The following is an 18,737-nucleotide window of genomic DNA, read 5'->3' as shown; positions in this document are numbered from 1 at the left end:
ATACAAAAACACCTCTTTCAGAAAGCCAATGGTCTTTGATTGATTCTGTCCTGCCCCCTATCCCCTTCTGTCCCTGAAATTGCAATATTAATCGTTTAATTGTATTATTAATTGCTCTATAATTTGATTCAACCTGCACTTGATTTTATGTAGCCTACTTTTGCCCTTGATTGTCCTGAAAGGCCTCTATCAATGAATGTATGTTTTATTTATTTAATTTTTTAAAAATGTAACCTTTATTTAACTAGGCAAGTCAGTTAAGAACAAATTCTTATTTACAATGACGGCCTATCGCTATAGAAACTCAATGTAGTATCTTATTTAGCAATAAGGCCCGAGGGGGTGTGGTATATGGCCAATATATTATTGTTAAGGGGTGTTATTAAGCACGACACAAAGCGGAGTGCCTGGATACAGCTCTTAGCCGTGGTATGTTGGCCATTTACCACAAACCCCCAAGGTGCCCCATGGCTATTAAAAACTGGTTACCAACGTAATTAGAGCAGTTCAAATACATGTTTTGTCATACCCATGGTATACGGTCTGATATACCATGGCTGTCAGCCAATCAGCATTCAGGACTTGAACCATCACGTTTATAATCTTGTTTATACCATGGCATTGTTGAATACTCCTTTCTGATTGGCTTGATGGGCATTCAAGAGCGTGCACTATTTCCCTATAACGCACAGTATATTTGCAGGTAGAATTCAATGGCTGTAGTTAATTTGTACATGTTTTGTTTGAAAGCAGTCAAATTGAACATATTATGGGTACTGTTGAATTTGATTTTCATAAACTAGCAAGTCTGTTTGTTTGGTTACCATGGCTACCATGGTTACTACTAGTACTGTAGCTATCTAGTAACCTTGCTAGCCACTTGAGTGGATGTTGAACACCTTTCTACTGGCAAATGAACACATATTTATAGTGGCAAATTATAGCTATAGAATAAAAGGGATAATGAACTCAATCAGTTCCACTCCGGCATCGTGTTGTGGAACACACCTTCCACTTCACTTTATTTTCCATAGAACACATAGCGCCCCTCATTGACTATCCCTTTATTTTCCATAGAACGCATAGCGCCCCTCATTGACTATCCCTTTATTTTCCATAGAACGCATAGCGCCCCTCATTGACTATCCCTTTATTTTCCATAGAACACATAGCGCCCCTCATCGGCTATCCCTTTATTTTCCATAGAACGCATAGCGCCCCTCATCGACTATCCCTTTATTTGTTGTTTATATGATAATATAAAGTAGTAAGCTCTTGCCACTCTCATATCCCCTAGCAGTCAAAAGTTTTGACACACCTACCCATTCAAGGGTTTTTCTCTATTTCTACTATTTTCTACATTGTAGCATAATAGTGAAGACACAAAAGCTATGAAATAACACATATGGAATCATGTAGTAACCAAAAAAGTGTAAAACAAATCTAAATATATATTTTTTATTTGAGAATCTTCAAAGTAGCCATCCTTGTGGAAGCTATAGTCCTTTGTCTGCCTATGTCTGAAAAAGTGACATTAGAGACAATGTTAGCTCACACGAATATGTTAAACAAATCTCTATTTTCCTCCTAAACTCTAAACTCTGTTGACATCCTTGACAACAGAGGTTGCTAAAGCATAATGTCGTGACAACCTTTGCAAGAGAAAAGTAGGACATTGCTTAGCCACACCTGCTCCCCTGGGCTAAAACACTTCCAGACATGTACACATAGGATCCAACAGTGCTAACCATGTTTGTGCATGTTGTCAATTAAATGTCTCTGAAGGAGTCAGTGACACTAGCTTGCGTACAGTGTGTGATGAGTGATGTTGCATAAAATATATAGAGCTATGCTAAAAAAAAAAAAAACATTTTGGCTACAGATGCAGTTGGATGTATTAGGGATTTAGGTCGATTCTTTTGCGGGGGGTTGGGGGGTCATTTTGAGCACCTTCCCCTTACACAGATCTATGCACAGCCCTGAACACTTGAAAAAGTGAGTGGGTTAGTCACTGCATGTACATTATTCTCCTGAGCGCTGGCACACGAAAGTAAAGTTGTCAGATTTGAGCTTTAGGCAGGCTAGAAATCATCTCAGGCAGAAAAGGGATCTGTTTATCACATGACTTTGTTTTAATCAAACATGAGATATTGCAACTCAGAACGATGGAATTAGAACTATTACGAATATCCTGTTTAACCTGAAGGTAATTATAGTGTATCTTCCTTACACGCACTCCAATCCAATATCGTGTGTGCGTGTGTGTTTGTACCAATAACAGATTGAAAATGCGATTAGCATGACCAGCAGTGACCTAAATTAGCCAGTGTGTTATGTACTGTAAGATCTTGAGCCTACTTTGCCCAACACACACACACACACACACACACACACACACACACACACACACACACACACACACACACACACACACACACACACACACACACACACACACACACACACACACACACACACACACACACACACACACACACACACACACACACACACACACACACACACACACACACCTGGCTGAAGGCCACCGCTCACACAAGTTAGGGTTGCCAGGATTCAGTTGTATTAAAACTACTGTACCTTGACCTTTTCTGCCTCTGATGAAATTGTTTGATCTTTACCTTCTTTCACTACTTTGCGTGGTTAATCTTTCCTTAACAGAGACTATGTCAACAGAATGAGAATGTTGTGACAGTAATATAACAGAAGGCTGAAACAGCAACTGTCTGGCTCTGAATGCATCCCCAATTGCACCCAATTCCCTATATTGTAACTGTCACACCCCGACCATAGTTTGCTTTGTATGTTTCTATGTTTTGTTTGGTCAGGGTGTGATCTGAGTGGGCATTCTATGTTACATGTCTAGTTTGTCTATTTCTATGTTTGGCCTGATATGGTTCTCAATCAGAGGCAGGTGTTAGTCATTGTCTCTGATTGGGAACCATATTTAGGTAGCCTGGTTGGTGTTGGGTTTTGTGGTTGATTGTTCCTGTCTCTGTGTAGTTTCACCAGATAGGCTCGGTCACTTTGGTTTTTCTTTTTTACTTGTTTTGGAAGAAGAGAACAAGCGCTATTCTCCTTGCGGAGATGGTGCTAAATACATCAACACGGTCGGTCCCTGGGATTGGGCTGGCCAACACGATTCGGTTTGCTTGGAAGGAAAAGGAGTTGGAGCCTTTAGGACCGGAATCCTTTGGAAGGATAATATTGATGAGGATTCTAAAGCGGACGGTGAAGGACGTGTTTTGTTTCCAAGGCAACTCGTTGGAGGGAGCATACGACGTGGCACTATATACAGAGGAAAAACACGATGATATCCTGAGAAGGGCAAGAGCAGTGGGAGGTGAGAGGCCGATGTGCCACTACGATATAACAAGCCTGGCGAAGAATAACTTTAGGGTTGTAACTGTCAACATTTACAACCCTTACGTTAAGGACGAAGAGGTGAGGGCTTTTCTGGGGAGATACATGGATAACGTCTCCTCAGCAAGGCACCTCAAAGACTCCCTTGGGTTTTGGAATGGGAGGAGAGGCTTCCAGGCCCTCCTCAGAGAGGACCCAAAGGGACATGGTGGCTACCTCCATCCTCCTGCTATGTTCTCCCTAGGGGCTGACAGGGGGACGTTGTTTTATGCACGTCAGCCCCCATTTTGCAGGTGCTGTATGGCCTACGGTCACATATTCGCCTCGTGAAGTACAAGAAGTACAACCGAGTGGAGGAGCATGAGAGAGAAGAAAGCGAGGGAGGAGTGGTGGAGAAGGAGACGGTGGAAGAGCAAGTGGACTGGGGGGAAAGTTCCCTGGTTGAAGAGATGAGGGGTATGGTGGAGGAGCTGGCGGGGGGGTAGGGCGGTATCTCTCCACTGCCGCCATCACCAAAGAAGAGTATGAAGAGGAGGGGGCGATTGGCCGACAGTGAGGGGGAGGGGATGGCCAAGAGAGTGATGGGGCGGGAGAAACCTCTGGGTTGCTGCTGGTTTCCCCAGGCCCTCAACTTCTGTTGGGTGGGGACACACCTAACAAGACTCAGGACTGGGTACAAGAGGAGGTGGGGAGTTTTTTGTTTGGGGACTCAGCCTCCCCAATTTTTTTCCAAACCAGCTGCAACACTGGGGAGGGGGAGGAGTGTGGGGGTAGACCCAGGGCAGGGCACCCTGGAGCCAAACACTATTCCTGCATCCTGGGATGGTGTGATGGAGGAAGAGGGGGGGATGTCGGGATTACGGATGGTGTTCTCACCGGTAGATATGGAGCAGGGGAGCATCGGGTGAGTCTCCTGTTTATGTTTTTTTTCTGTCTGGGTTTAGAATTTGAGTGTATTACATGTTTTTATTTTTTCATGGAGTCTAATTTTACTTTTGTTAGTTTAAATGTAAGGGGTTTAAGGGATTTTGTTAAGAGGAGGGCGGTTTTTAGTTATTTGGAGGGTGTGGGGTTTGATTTTTGTTTTTTACAGGAGGTTCACCTGAGGGATGGAGGGGATGTTAGTAGGTTTAAGAGGGAGTGGGGCAAGGGGGAGTCGGTTTGGGGTGTTGGGGGTGCAGTCATCGGGGGTAGGGATTTTGTGTGGGCACAGGGAGGTAAAAGTGGAGGATTCTTTTGTGGTAATGCAGGGGAGGGTTATAGGGGTGGATGTCACGATAAGGGATTGTAAATGTAGATTAGTGGTGGTGTATGGGCCACAGGTGGTGGCAGACAGGAGGGAGATGGTGGACTGTCTGACGCCCCTGTGTGTCACAAATAGGAAATTAGTGATAGGGGGATTTTAATACAGATTTAGGAAGAGGGGGATAGCAGTGCGGGCGCCATTGCCAGGCTAATGGCTTGCCATGGTCTGATAGATGGTGGTCTGCACACTACTCCGAAAATGGACGGTCCTACATGGCGCAACTCCAGGGGGGTTGAGCGGAGGCTTGACTATATTTTTGTACCCAGGTCTTTGGGTAAGTTGTCTGGGCGGCTGTTGCCTGTTTTCTTTTCGGATCACGACGGGGTGCTCCTGCAGGTGGGGTCGCCAGTCTGCCTCTTTGGTAGGGGGTACTGGAAGCTAGATCGGGATGTGCTGGAGGAGCAGGCTTTTGTTGACGGGTTTTATGGTTTCTTTTGGAGGCTTGAGGGCCTCTGGTCCATGTGCGAGGGGGTGTTAGGGTGGTGGGAATTAGTTAAGGTGAGGATTAGGGCTTTTATAATAGGGTATTGCAAGAGGAAAAAAAGGGAGGAGAGGAGGGAGGTGGATCGTATCCAGAGGTTAATTGAACTCGAATACGAGGCAGGCAACCTCAGCGGGTCGTTTGACTGGGAGAGATCCGCAACCCTAAAGGCGCAGCTCAGGGAGTTGCAGGAGTGGAAGGCTCGAGCTTTCCTTGAGCGTGCGCATTGTGGCTTTGTAGAACATAATGAGACTTGTTCTGCTATGTTCTTTAAGTTGGTTAGGGCAAGACAGAGTAGGAAGGTAATGCATGGTGTTAGGGAAGAAAATGGTACTATAGTTAGAGAACCAGAGGATATGGTCAGGGTGACAACTGATCATTTCCAAGGTTTATTTAAGGAAAGGGAAATAGATGTAGAGCAGGGAAATGTGTTTTTAGAACACTTGTCCAGGCGGTTGCCGGAGGACATTAGAGAAGTGATGGAGGCCCAGATCTCACTAGAAGAGGTTGAGAGCGCTCTTAGGAGGATGGGAAAAGGGAAGGTGCCTGGGATGGATGGGCTGCCGGCTGAGTTTTATCTCAAGTTTTGGGGTATACGTGGACCAGTGGTCCTCGAAGTCTTGAAGGCCATCCTTGAGACGGGGGTCCCGGGGGGATCAATGGCTGTTGGTGTGCTGTCACTTTTATATAAGAAGGGGGAAGTAACAGACCTTGGCAACTGGCGGCCGTTGACCATGCTGTGTGTAGATTACAAGCTACTTGCAAAGGTTTTAGCAGACCGGTTGCGCACAGCCCTTCCCTACGTCGTTCATGAGGATCAGACGTGCGGGGTAGAGGGCCGCTCTATTAGATGGAACCTACAGTTAATCAGGGACTCCATCGCTTGGGTTGAAGATAGAGGTCTGCCTTTAATGGTAGCAGCGCTAGATTAGGCGAAAGCCTTCGATCGCGTGAATAGATCCTTTTTATTCAGAGTGTTAGGTCGATTAGGATTTGGGGAGAAGTTTATAGGATGGATTCGTTCATTATATGTCGGAGCGGGGTGCCGAGTTAGTGTAAATAGTCACTTGGGTGACGTTTTTGACCTCTCGTCTGGGGTCAGGCAGGGGTGCCCACTCTCGGCTCTCCTCTTCGTTCTGTACATGGAGCCTCTTGGGGCTGCCATTAGGGCAGACACAGGGGTGGAAGGTTTGCTGATCCCTGGAAGTGGTGGGCTGTGTGTTAAGATGACGCAGTACGCCGACGACACTTCCTTGCTGTTGTGCAAGGACTCGTGCATGACAAGGTCCCTTGCCATCTTTGGGGATTTCACCCGAGCATCGGAAGCAGTTCTGAACCATGCAAAGTCTTCCGTCAAGTTTTTCGGAAGATGGCGCGGTAGAACGGATGTGCCTGGGGGGTTATCTCTCTGTGAGGGAGCCCTGAGGATTCTCGGGGTCCATTTTGAGACCTCCGGCTCAGCGACGCTAAACTGGAACATGCGTATTGCTGTGGTACAGAGGAAGCTAGCAATGTGGAAAGCTAGGTATTTGTCTTTTATGGGCAAAGTCCTGGTCGTAAAGGTGGATGTGTTGCCGTCTACCCATTGCCGGCTTGTCTGAGGAGGCCTCTAGTGAGGCTTGTGTTTCAGTTTATGTGGAGTGGCAGGTGCGAGTGGGTCGCCAGGGCACGCATGATCTGTCCCATCGGGGAGGGAGGTAGGGGGGTACCACATTTCCCCCTCAAGCTGGACACAATTTTTGTTTCATTCTTGTTAACGGAGCTTGCTCAGCCAGTGATACACCCGTCCGGTTACCTCCTGAGGGTGTTTTTCTCGTATCAGGCGAGAAGCATAATGGTGTGGTCTAACACGGGTCCTCGGGCGGAACAGCTGCCGTGGCACTTTGGTCATGCGGCCAAGTGGCTGCGTGCGCACCCTGAGGTTGAAGTTGCCCGAGTAGGTTTAGATCATAGGCACCTGTACGAGGAGGTCAGAAAGGCAGGGAGTCCGGCGCCTGTAGTGGGCATCTCGGAAGTGGTCTGGAAGGGAGTGCAGGTGCGGGGTCTGGACAACAGGCTCAAGGACCTGAATTGGTTGAGCCTTCATAACTGTTTGCCGGTACGTTCCATCTTGTACCGGTATAATTTGGTGCAATCCCCCACCTGTCCAAGATCCTCTTGTGGCAGGGAGGAGACTGTGCGCCATGTCTTTTGGGACTGTGCCTTTGCCGGAGTAGTATGGGCTAGGGCACGGGTGTTGTTAGGTTTGGTAAAGGGGGATTTTGTATTGACGTGGGCCAGGTTAGAGAGGGGTGTAGGGAGAGCGAGAGGGACGGATAGGGACAGGTTTCTGCTCTGGCTTCTCATGAGTCTCTTTAAACGGGGGCTGTGGGAAGCAAGGCAGAACATGGTGAAGACAGGGAGAGATTGGGGGGTGGAAGGGATAGTGAGGAGGGTGGAAGGAGATTTGAGAGGGAGGATGAAGAGGGGAGGAGAGGAAATGGGGGCAGCATGCTGCTCGGGAGAGGTGGAAGGGGGGTTTAGGGCTGGGTGTCATTTAGATTTGTAAGGGGATAGATTAGCGACGGGGAGATAGGGAAAGGTATTTTGTAGGGTGACGGGGAGGGAAGATGCTCCCCTGAGGTTTTGTTTGGGGTTTATGTTTAGTTTAATTAGTTTATTTAAAATACCATTATTTGTGTATGTATGTAAATTATGAGTTGTAAAGAATGAATGGTATTGAAGATAATAAATGATTTTTTTTTTTTTTAAAGATAGAGCTGTTTTGGTTTTCCACATTTGTTGTTTTGTATTATGTTCATGTTTAGTTGTCTTATTTAAAAACATGAATAGTAACCACGCTGCATTTTGGTCCTCCTCTCCTTCAACTCAAGAAAACAGTAACGTCTCTAGTCAGAATGAGGATCGGACCAAAGCGCAGCGTGGTAAGTGTTCATGATAATTTATTACGCAAAACACTCGGACAAAATAACAAAGAGGAAAACGAACAGTTCTGTAAGGCAAATCAACTATACAGAAAACAACTACCCACAAAACACAGATGGGGGGGAAAAGGCTGCCTAAGTATGATTCCCAATCAGAGACAATTATAGACAGCTGCCTCTGATTGAGAACCCCACTTGGCCAAAAACAAAGAAATAGCAAACATAGAAATAAAGAAACTAGAATGCCCACCCTAGTCACACCCTGGCCTAACCAAAACATAGAATAAAAGCCTCTCTATGGCCAGGGCTTGACATATATAGGAACTACTATAGCCCTACTACTTGGGCTCTGGTCAAAAGTAGTGCACTATAAAGGGAATAGGGTGCCATCTGGAACGTAACACTGACTCTCGTTTTTAGTAGAACATTTAGTACAGCAAGACCAATTAGAGGAGTCAGCCAGTCAGTCACTTCCTGTTGAACGCGAAACGAGGGAGAGCTCGTTTTGGTGTTTTGGAAAGGCTGTTGTTTTGAAAGTCTATTGAAACTCTTTTGAGTTTCGATTCCGCAACCCGGTTGGCATCAGTTGCTGGGAATGCTACAATCTGTCCAGTGATGCTGCCGACCAAGGCCGGTTCTGAGTAGCTGTCTGGCATATCAGCTAGCCTAGCTGCTAGCTAACTAGCTGCCTATCAAGCTAGCAGGGTTTTCTTGAGGGCTTGAACGCAACCCATGATGAGGTTAGCCATTGTGGCTGGGAAGCGGATTGTCCCAAGCAGATGTTACAAAAACAAGAAAATAGCTTCAAGTGGTGTGTCCAAATATTGGTGGAGTCAGTTAATAAAAGAATAGATGACCTGACCAGAGAGGCCCAGAACATAAAGAACAGTTTGCAGTTCTCCCAGGGTCAGAATGATGAGTTTAAACAGGAGAACGGCAAGATGACAGCAATCTAAGTCATTGAGAGAGGACATCAGTTCTGTTTGTGAATCCCTGATAACAATGAGAGAGAAATCACATTATCTCGAGGGACAATCAAGGCAGAACAATATTGTTGTAGATGGATTTGCAGAATCCACATGAGACCTGAATGAAGTCTGAGGACAAAGTGAGGGAAATTATCTCGAAGAAACTGAAGATGGACCACAGGAAGATTAAGGTGGAGCGTGCCCATACCGGGACAGGTAACAGGCCCTGGCCAATAGTGGTCAGGTTCCTGAGGTTCAAGGACAAGGTAGCTGTTCTGGAAAGAGCCAAGAACTTGAGAGGAACGTACATCTTTCTCAACAAGGACTATCCTGAAGCTGTGCACCAGAAGAGGAAAGAACTTATCCCAGCCATGAAAGCTGCCATAGTGTGTGGGGACATTGCTTGCATCCGCTATGACAGGCTCTTTGTCCACCCTCCCTCCTAAAAGCCTGGAAGGGTTGAGAGAGCCAAGCCTATGGGTTGTAGCTTCAACCCTGCAACACACACACACACACACACACACACACACACACACACACACACACACACACACACACACACACACACACACACACACACACACACACACACACACACACACACACACACACACACACACCAATTGATTAATGGACTGCTGAGGGTTTATCTTTTTGTCTCTTGCTTTGTTTGCTCTTTTCCATATTATGTTTATCTCTGATAAGCTACTCAGGAAAGGGCTGAAATTAGCCCATATTAATATATGTAGCCTTTGAAATAAGGTTAATGAAATCAATAACTTGATAACATCAGATAACATTCATATATTAGCCATTTCTGAGACTGACTTGGATAATTCATTTGATGATACATCAGTAGCAATACAAGGATATAACATCTATGGAAGAGACAGAAATGCTTAAGGGGGAGGTGTTGCTGTATATATTCAGGGCCATATCACTGTAATGCTTAGAGAAGATCTTATGTCAAGTGTTACTGAAGTGTTGTGGTTGCAGGTTCACCTGACACACCTATAGCCTTTTCTTTTGGGGTGTTGCTATAGGACACCAAGTGCTAACAGTCAGTATGTAAATACTACGTGTGAAATGCTTGATAGTGTATGTGATGTAAACAGAGAGGTCTACTTTCTTGGGGACCTGAATATTGACTGGTTTTCATCAAGCTGTCCGCTCAAGAGAAAGGTTCTCACTGTAACCAGTGCCTGTAACCTGGTTCAGGTTATTAATCAACCTACCAGTGTGTTTACAAACATTACAAGAACAAGATCATCCACATGTATTGATCTCCTGTTAACTAATACTGTAGAACTTTGTTCTAAAGCTGTATCTGTACCCATTGGATGCAGTGATCACAATATAGTGGCTATATCCAGGAAAGCCAAAGTTCCAAATGCTGGGCCTAAAATAGTGTATAAGAGACCATACATTTTGCTGTGACTCATGTGAACGATGTCAAAAATATTTGTTGATCTGATGTGATTTATAAGGAGCATCCAGACACTGCACTTGATTTATAAAATTGCTTCTTCCAATTATTGATAAACATGCACCTGTTAAGAAACTGACTGTTAGAACTGTTAAGGCTCCATGGGTAAATGAGGAATTGAAAAATTGTATGCCTGAAAGAGATGGGGCAAAAGGATTGGCTAATAAGTCTGGCTGGCTGACTTAGTGCAAATTGAGATATGATGTGACTAAACTCAACAAAAAGAAGAATAAACTGTATTATGAAATCAAGATCAATGATATAAAGAATGATGGAAACAAATTTGGAGTACTTTAAATGAAATTATGGGCAGAAAGACAAATTCCATCTTTCATCGAATCAGATGGCTTATTCATCACAAAACCATTTGTTGTTGCTAATTATTTTAATGATTACTTCATTGGCAAAGTGGGCAAACTTAGGCAGGAAATGACAACAGCGAACAGTGAGCCATCATATTCATGAATAAAAACGAATAATGAAAGAAAAGCATTGTATGTTTGAATTTTGTAAAGTTAATGTGGAAGAGGTGGGGAAATTATTGTTATCGATCAATAATGACAAACCTCCTGGCATTGATAACTTAGATGGAAAGTTACTTAGGATGGTAGCTGACTATATAGCCACTCTTATTTGTCATACCTTTAATCTGAGGCGAGAAAAAAATATTTATCCTCAGGCCTGGAGGGAAGCCAGAGTCATTCCGCTACCCAAGAGTGGTAAAGAGGACTTTACTGCAGACCTATCCGCTTGCTGTCAGCTCTTAGCAAACTGTTTGAAAAAAAGTGTGTATACAATTACAAATACAATGCTATTTCTGTCACGGCCATCGTAAGAAGTGGACCAAAGTGCAGCGTGGTGAGTGTTTCCTTTTTATTTTAGTAAAACGTCTCTCTAAGGTCAGGGCGTGACAATGTCTCTGTAAACAAATTAGCAGACTTTCAGCATGATTATAGATAAGAGCACTCAACATGTACCGCACTGACACAAATGACTGATGATTGGTTGAAAGAAATTGATAATTAGAAGATTGTGGGAGCTGTGCTGTTAGACTTCAGTGCAGCGTTGGATATTATTGACCATAACCTGTTGTTGAAATAACGTATGTGTTATGGCTCTTCAACCTCTGCTATATCATGGATTCAGAGCTATCTATCTAATAGAACTCAGAGGGTTTTCTTTAATGGAAGCTTCTTTAATGTCAAACATGTAAGGTGTGGTGTACCGCAGGGCAGCTTACTAGGCCCTCTACTCTTTTTTGTTTTTACCAATGACATGCTACTGGCATTAAACAAAGCATGTGTGTCCATGTATGCTAATGATTCAACCATATACACATCAGCAACCACAGCTAATGAAGTCACCAAAACCCTTAAGAAGGAGTCGCAGTCTGTTTTGGAATGGGTGGCCAGTAATAAACTGGTCCTGAACATCTCTAAAACTAAGAGCATTGTATTTGGTACAACTCAGTTCCTAAGTTCTAGACCTCAGCTGAATCTGGTAATGAATGATGTGGCTGTTGAACAAGTTGAGGAGACTAAATTACTTGGTGTTACTTTAGATTGTAAACTGACATGGTCAAAACATATTGTTCAATGGTTGTAAAGATGGGAAGAGGTCTGTTCATAATAAAGGAGATGCTATGCTTTTTTGACAAAACAGAGCGGCATGTCTAGGGCTGTGGCGGTCACAATTGTTATTATTTTCAAGCCAGCCAGATAGACTATACTCCTTTTGGAAATATAAGCAATGTGTTTAATATTAAGAAAGTTGAGAACTAGCCTACCGAATGCTGATGGGATCCTCCTCTTTTTAGTAGAGGCCATCACTCTGTTTTCTCCCACAATTGCATAGCCTATAGAAATGTTGCGCAACATGAGGTTATGGGCTCTCGTGAAGTGTTTGACTAGATTTTCGAACCCATTTGCATTGATGTCAGAGTGATTAGAGGGACGATAGAGTGCTGAGTACAAGGCAGTAAGCAAGTTTGGTAGGCTACTAATGACCAGAAGCAGCATCAGAGCTTGGAGGAGCCTAAGTACCGTGGAATGTGGAATTTGAATGCCTTCATGACTCGTGACCGTCGGTGTGGCGATAATATGGTCACCGCAACAGCCCTATGCACGTTTTCCTCTTCATTGTAATCAGAGGGCTAATATTAATACTATGCATGCTGAGAGTTGAGGGAAATCTCTTCTTGTTTTTATAAGAAACAGTTATGTATTGGAAATTTCAAATTGTTTGCATAGTCAACTTAGACACAGCACGGACACACACACACTTACCCCACCAGACATGCCACCAGGGGTCTTTTCACAGTCCCTAGGGCCAGAACAAATTCAAGGAAATGTATAGTATTATACAGAGTCAATTACTCAAGTGTACAGAAAATATTTTTTCCATCTTATATAGCACAAGTGAACAGCAAACCTGGTTTCAAAAAACAAATTAAGCAACAACTCACGGCACAACACCTCTCCCCATATGACCTACTGGTTGTGTGTATGTACTGACATGTGACCTACATGTTGTGTGTATGTACTGACATGTATGTGTAACTGATAGATACACACACACACACACTACATTTTAATATTTTTAAATGTACTGTATGTAAATTGTAAAGTATTTTCTGTCTGTAATGTATTTTTCATTAGGTGTTGGACCCCAGTAAGACTAGCTGTCGCCATTGGCATCGGGCAACTGGGGATCCTATCAAATCAAATGAAATGAGCCAGTCCATCAGCCAGTCCGTCAGTCAGTCAGTCAGTCAGTCACCCAGTCAGTCAGTCACCCACCCAGTCAGTCAGTCACCAAGTCAGTCAGTCACCCACCCAGTCAGTCAGTCACCCAGTCAGTCAGTCAGTCAGTCACCCAGTCAGTCACTCAGTCACCCAGTCAGTCTCTCAGTCGGTCACTCAGTCAGTCAGTCAGTCACCTAGTCATTCAGTCAGTCAGTCAGTCAGTCAGTCAGTCAGTCAGTCAGTCAGTCAGTCAGTCAGTCAGTCAGTCAGTGGGTGTGTTCGAGCAGATCATTTTTGTCAAGACTTTATCAACATTTGTCACCACCTTACATGTGATCCAAATGTTTAACATAAATAAATGAAATATCTAATTTGAGACAATATAGCTAATGTATTTATGTAGATGTTACTGTAATGTTGTGTCCCATATTATACCCTACAATTAGTCTTGTCTGTAATATTGTTGTCACAAACAAATTCAAATGTGCTTATTTTCTATTAAGTGTGAATAAAATGTAATACAAATTGTTGACTAGACCTGGGTTTTTCTACACTGGCCATTTCAGGGACTTGTTCTGTATCCCTTCATGAGCAAGAACCCCAGACATGTCGGGGGTCAATACCAAGTGCATTTGTCAGCTTGGCATATTGTTTACCCATTAACTTATGTGAACTGATTTACATGTATAGTCTAATCTTTTTCGTCATGTGATTGAATCAAAAAATCTGTCCCTGGGGTGGCAGCGTAGCCTAGTGGTTAGAGTGTTGGCCTAGTTAACCGAGAGGTTGCGAGATCGAATCTCTGAGCTGACAAGGTAAAAATCTGTTGTTCTGCCCCTGAACAAGGCAGTTCACCCGCTGTTCTTAGGCGGTCATTGAAAATAAGAATTTGTTCTGAACTGACTTGCCTGGTTAAATAAAGGTTTTTATATATATATATATGTGTTCATCATGCTTACTGACAAAAGCAACATACAGGTTGAGAATGAGATAAATACACCACAGACTGTGGTGATTTGACATGTAATCAATTACCATACAGTAAGAATCTTTGTGGACTTAATTTAATCACATCTCTTACAATTCCATGTTGCACAAACACAAATAATAATGAGGAAGGTACATAGGCATAACAATGGCAACAGAGCATATCCAATATACTGCAAAAACACCTCTGTGTTCTCATTCTAGTAGCCTACGGTGTATGTGACAATAAAACATATATATTTTTTTTCTGAACCATCACACAAATACAAAACAGGTCTTGTGAATGTTATAAAGAGATTGGGCTGGTATCTAATGTCCTTATCATCGGGATATTCATTCCTTGGACCATGTTGATCGTGTTCATCTTTGTGTAGGAGAAGTGGAATTTCGATAGCATCCACTTCATTGGCGATAGCAAAGGTGAACGTCATATCTGACATTGTTGCGCTTCCTAGAAACAGCAGAAGTTGGCCGACTTGCTGTCAGTGCATAGGTACCTCTCCCGACTTTACTCTCTGGTTTCCATCTACAGACGGCTACTTTCGGCTTAACACTCAAACGTGCCCAGTCAGCCAGTCAGCTAGTCAGCCAGCCAGTCAGCTAGTCAGCCAGCCAGCCAGCCAGTCAGTCAGTAGCTGGAACACTGCCGCTATGGAACACTGTCACTACACTACACAAAAAGGTGCTATCTAGAAAATAAAGGGTTATTTGGGAGTCCCCATAGGAGAACCCTTTGAAGAACCATTTTTGGTTCCAGGTCGAACCATTTTAGGTTCCATGTAGAACCCTTTCCACAGAGGCTTCTACCTGGAACCAAAAAGGGTTCTCTACGAGGACAGCCAAAGAACCCTTTCCACAGAGGCTTCTACCTGGAACCAAAAAGGGTTCTCTACGAGGACAGCCAAAGAACCCTTTTGGAACCCTTTTTTCTAAGAGTGTATGGAACACTGTCACTATGGAACTATGGAGCTGTGGAGAGACGGTACCAACATTGCTGATACTGCTCGTCGTCACGGCTCTATGGAACACAGAACTTTGAACGAGTGAGAGAACGAGAAAGAGAGAGAGTGTGTGTGTGTGTGTGTGTCATGTGATTTGTGTTTCCAGAGGAAGGGGATATATTTAACCACACATGCTAGAGAGGGAAAATCAATACTCCCAGCCTTGGGCACGGTCGATATTGGCTTGGACACACACACACAAAACACACATGTTTGTTTTACTATCTCTCTGGGGACCAAACAATTGATTCCTATTCAAAATCCTATTTACGCTAACCCCTAGTCCTAACTCTTAACCTAACCCAAAACTGCCCAATTTCCCTTGTTTTAGTATCCTTGTGAGGACTTCATACATACTTAGTGTAACATGTAATATTATGCAAAACACCGGTAATGGTTGGTTAGACATGAACACAACACACTTGACATGTTGTATTAGACTGCATTTATACAGGCAGCACAATGATGATCTTTTGCCCAATTATCGGCAAAAGATCTGATCTGATTAGTCAAAAGACGCAAAGTGGCAAAAGATCAGAATTGGGCTGCCTGTGTAAACGCAGCCTTTTATACATTTGAAATACTATTTGATTGATCTCTTAATGGAGGTAGCAGCGCTACAGGACACTGAACAGACATGTTATCAATGTATTTTGGATAAAAATAGCCACACTGGTCTCAACTAGTGAGTAAATCAAATAAAATACTACAGGCTAAAGAGGAGGTTAACTAACAGCAAATAGGATGATGTTTGATAACTACCCTTGCTATTGCATGCTTTCATTCCATAACTCTTTTAAAAACATAATGTGTTACATCATTACAACCTAAAGACACCTGGTAACAATCTGTCCAACTCTTATCTGACCAATGGACAAGATGCAAGCCAACCCTTATCTGACCAATGGAGAAGATGCAAGCCAACCCTTATCTGACCAATGGACAAGATGCAAGCCAACCCTTATCTGACCAATGGACAAGATGCAAGCCAACCCTTATCTGACCAATGGACAAGATGCAAGCCAACCCTTATCTGACCAATGGACAAGATGCAAGCCAACTCTTATCTGACCAATGGACAAGATGCAAGCCAACTCTTATCTGACCAATGGACAAGATGCAAGCCAACTCTTATCTGACCAATGGACAAGATGCAAGCCAACTCTTATCTGACCAATGGACAAGATGCAAGCCAACTCTTATCTGACCAATGGACAAGATGCAAGCCAACTCTTCTTCTCAATCCTTTGCCTCTCCGCCATATCAGTTCTGGTGAAGGAAGTGAAAAGTAAAAATATAGCATGTTAGGCCAAGCTTTCAGCAGTAGATTCTGGTATATTTTGATTCAGAAGACAATTCCGATTTCGGAATGTGGACCTCTCGGAATGGCATTCCAAGGTGCAGCTCAGGGAGCAAACAGAAAAACTGGCGTTTTCTCCAACCTGATTTGCTTCGGAAAAGAAAATTAGACATTGTGAAGCTGGCTTCTAAGGTTGAAAAATCTGGAGGGTTGTGAAATTGTTTATAAAGACTTATGTGGAAGTTGATAGAGAGATGAAGAGAGAGAGGGCTTGGTCACTGTTCCTCATAGAGGTAATAGGAATAAATAGCAGCATACACATATAATAGAGAAGGAGGAGAGGCAACTCCAGTAACTCTTTAGAAACCCACAGCGATATAATAAGAGTCATGAATCAACTCCATCGAACGGGGAAGCTAGGCTTGTGCAATTCATTTTAACACAATTAATTAACTGTCTATACACTGCTCAGCCCAATTCCAGATAGGTTTCAATGTAAAAAAATATATATATAAAGTTTAAACTGCATATTCACCAGAACAGCTAACGTACACTGCCATTTAATGAAACATTATGTGTAGCTAGTTATATGATTTTAAAGACAATATTTTGTTGGGGCTCCTAAAGGGTTTCAGGTAGTTGTCTCTGTATCCACCTCTAGGGTTCTACTGAATCTCTATTTGTACAGGAAGACTGGTGTTGTTTCACCAATGCCTGGTGTTTTTTCTTCGCTTGGGGAATAGCAACACGACAGAACGTTCAGATAGAAATGTTATATACAGAGCTGCCTGCGAGGCCTCTCTATTATCCAACTCCAAGACATACAATATCTAGTCTATTCAATACACGTTTATCTAAAGATTCTGCAATGTTATATCCTATGGAACTGTCCCAGGTTTAAGTCTTGGTGTGGTCGGGGCTGGAGGTGGCTGTGCTGTCTTCCTGTCCGTCGGCTGATACCTCCCCCTCTCTCTCAGACAGCCCCAACCCCAGAGCCAGGCTGCAGGTCACCGGATGGGTCCATGATGTCGTCTGCGTCACATGACTGGCACGAGACAAAAATAAGACAGGGCAACACATCACACTCAGGTCATCACCCCTGAACCCCTGATCCCTCTTTCATTGAATGGATCAGCTTCCTTAACGTTTATGTGCTTCTAACCCTAAATTACCAGCACATGTGGTCCCCTCATTATTTACTCGTCTTTCATTTAGTCATCAAGCACAAAACAACACACTCAGGGATTCCCAGCACATATTTCATTCAGTCATCAACAACAATAAGACACACCCTGGGACTCCCTGCACATATTTCATTCAGTCATCAACAACAATAAGACACACCCTGGGACTCCCTGCACATATTTCATTCAGTCATCAACAACAATAAGACACACCCTGGGACTCCCTGCACATATTTCATTTAGTCATCAACAACAATAAGACACACCCTGGGACTCCCTGCACATATTTCATTCAGTCATCAACAACAATAAGACACACCCTGGGACTCCCTGCACATATTTCATTTACTCGACAGCCAGCATTGCTAAGACTGCGTGTAAGACTGAGATCAAAGCAGATATGTTGGGTTGAGTCTATTCTGTGGTTTACAGGAGTCGCCGTTCAATGGCAGCCTTGGACTGTTTCTGTTCGTATAGTCGAGAAGTACTGGAAGTTTTAATTCATGGAATTGAAAAAGGGATGTGGGACTTTGTGGAAACTTGGCACAACATTGGTTGGTTCTGTAAGCGTGGGGCTCGGTGGCGGACTGGCAGATGATGTGGGCTTGTTGGTTTAACTGAGTCAGGCAACTCCAATACCTTGACTTTGTTGTCCTTAAGCCATTTTGCACAACTTTGAAAGTATGCTTGTGGTCATTGTCCATTTGGAAGACCCATTTGCAACCAAGCTTTAACTTCCTGACTGATGTCTTGAGATGTTTCTTTAATATATCCACAGAAATTTCCTCCCTCATGACGCCATCTATTTTGTGAAGTACACCAGATCCTCTTGCAGCAAAGAACACCCACAACATGACGCTGCCACCCCCATGCTTCACGGTTGGGACAGTGTTCTCGGCTTGCAAGCCTCCCCCTTTTTCCTCCAAACATAACCGCTCCAGGCTTATGACCTTATAAACAAGCCCACATCAT

At 43.7% G+C, this 18,737-nt stretch overlaps 1 protein-coding gene across 1 annotated transcript in view; it reads right to left on the bottom strand.

Moving 5' to 3' along the window:
- Positions 1-15,097: 15,097 nt before the first annotated feature.
- LOC124040402 (syntaxin-binding protein 4-like) overlaps positions 15,098-18,737 on the bottom strand; it is a 124,344-nt gene continuing 120,704 nt past the window's right edge. Inside the window, exon 22 of the mRNA XM_046357561.1 lies at positions 15,098-17,626. Within this exon, the coding sequence (XP_046213517.1) occupies positions 17,479-17,626 (148 nt within the window). The 3' untranslated portion in view covers positions 15,098-17,478. The remainder of the gene's footprint in view (positions 17,627-18,737) is intronic.

This window comes from Oncorhynchus gorbuscha, linkage group LG07 (assembly GCF_021184085.1).
Source record: "Oncorhynchus gorbuscha isolate QuinsamMale2020 ecotype Even-year linkage group LG07, OgorEven_v1.0, whole genome shotgun sequence".
Taxonomy (NCBI): Eukaryota; Metazoa; Chordata; class Actinopteri; order Salmoniformes; family Salmonidae; genus Oncorhynchus; species Oncorhynchus gorbuscha.
Note: the sequence above shows the minus strand (reverse complement) of the source record. Positions and strands in the feature narration are given on the sequence as shown.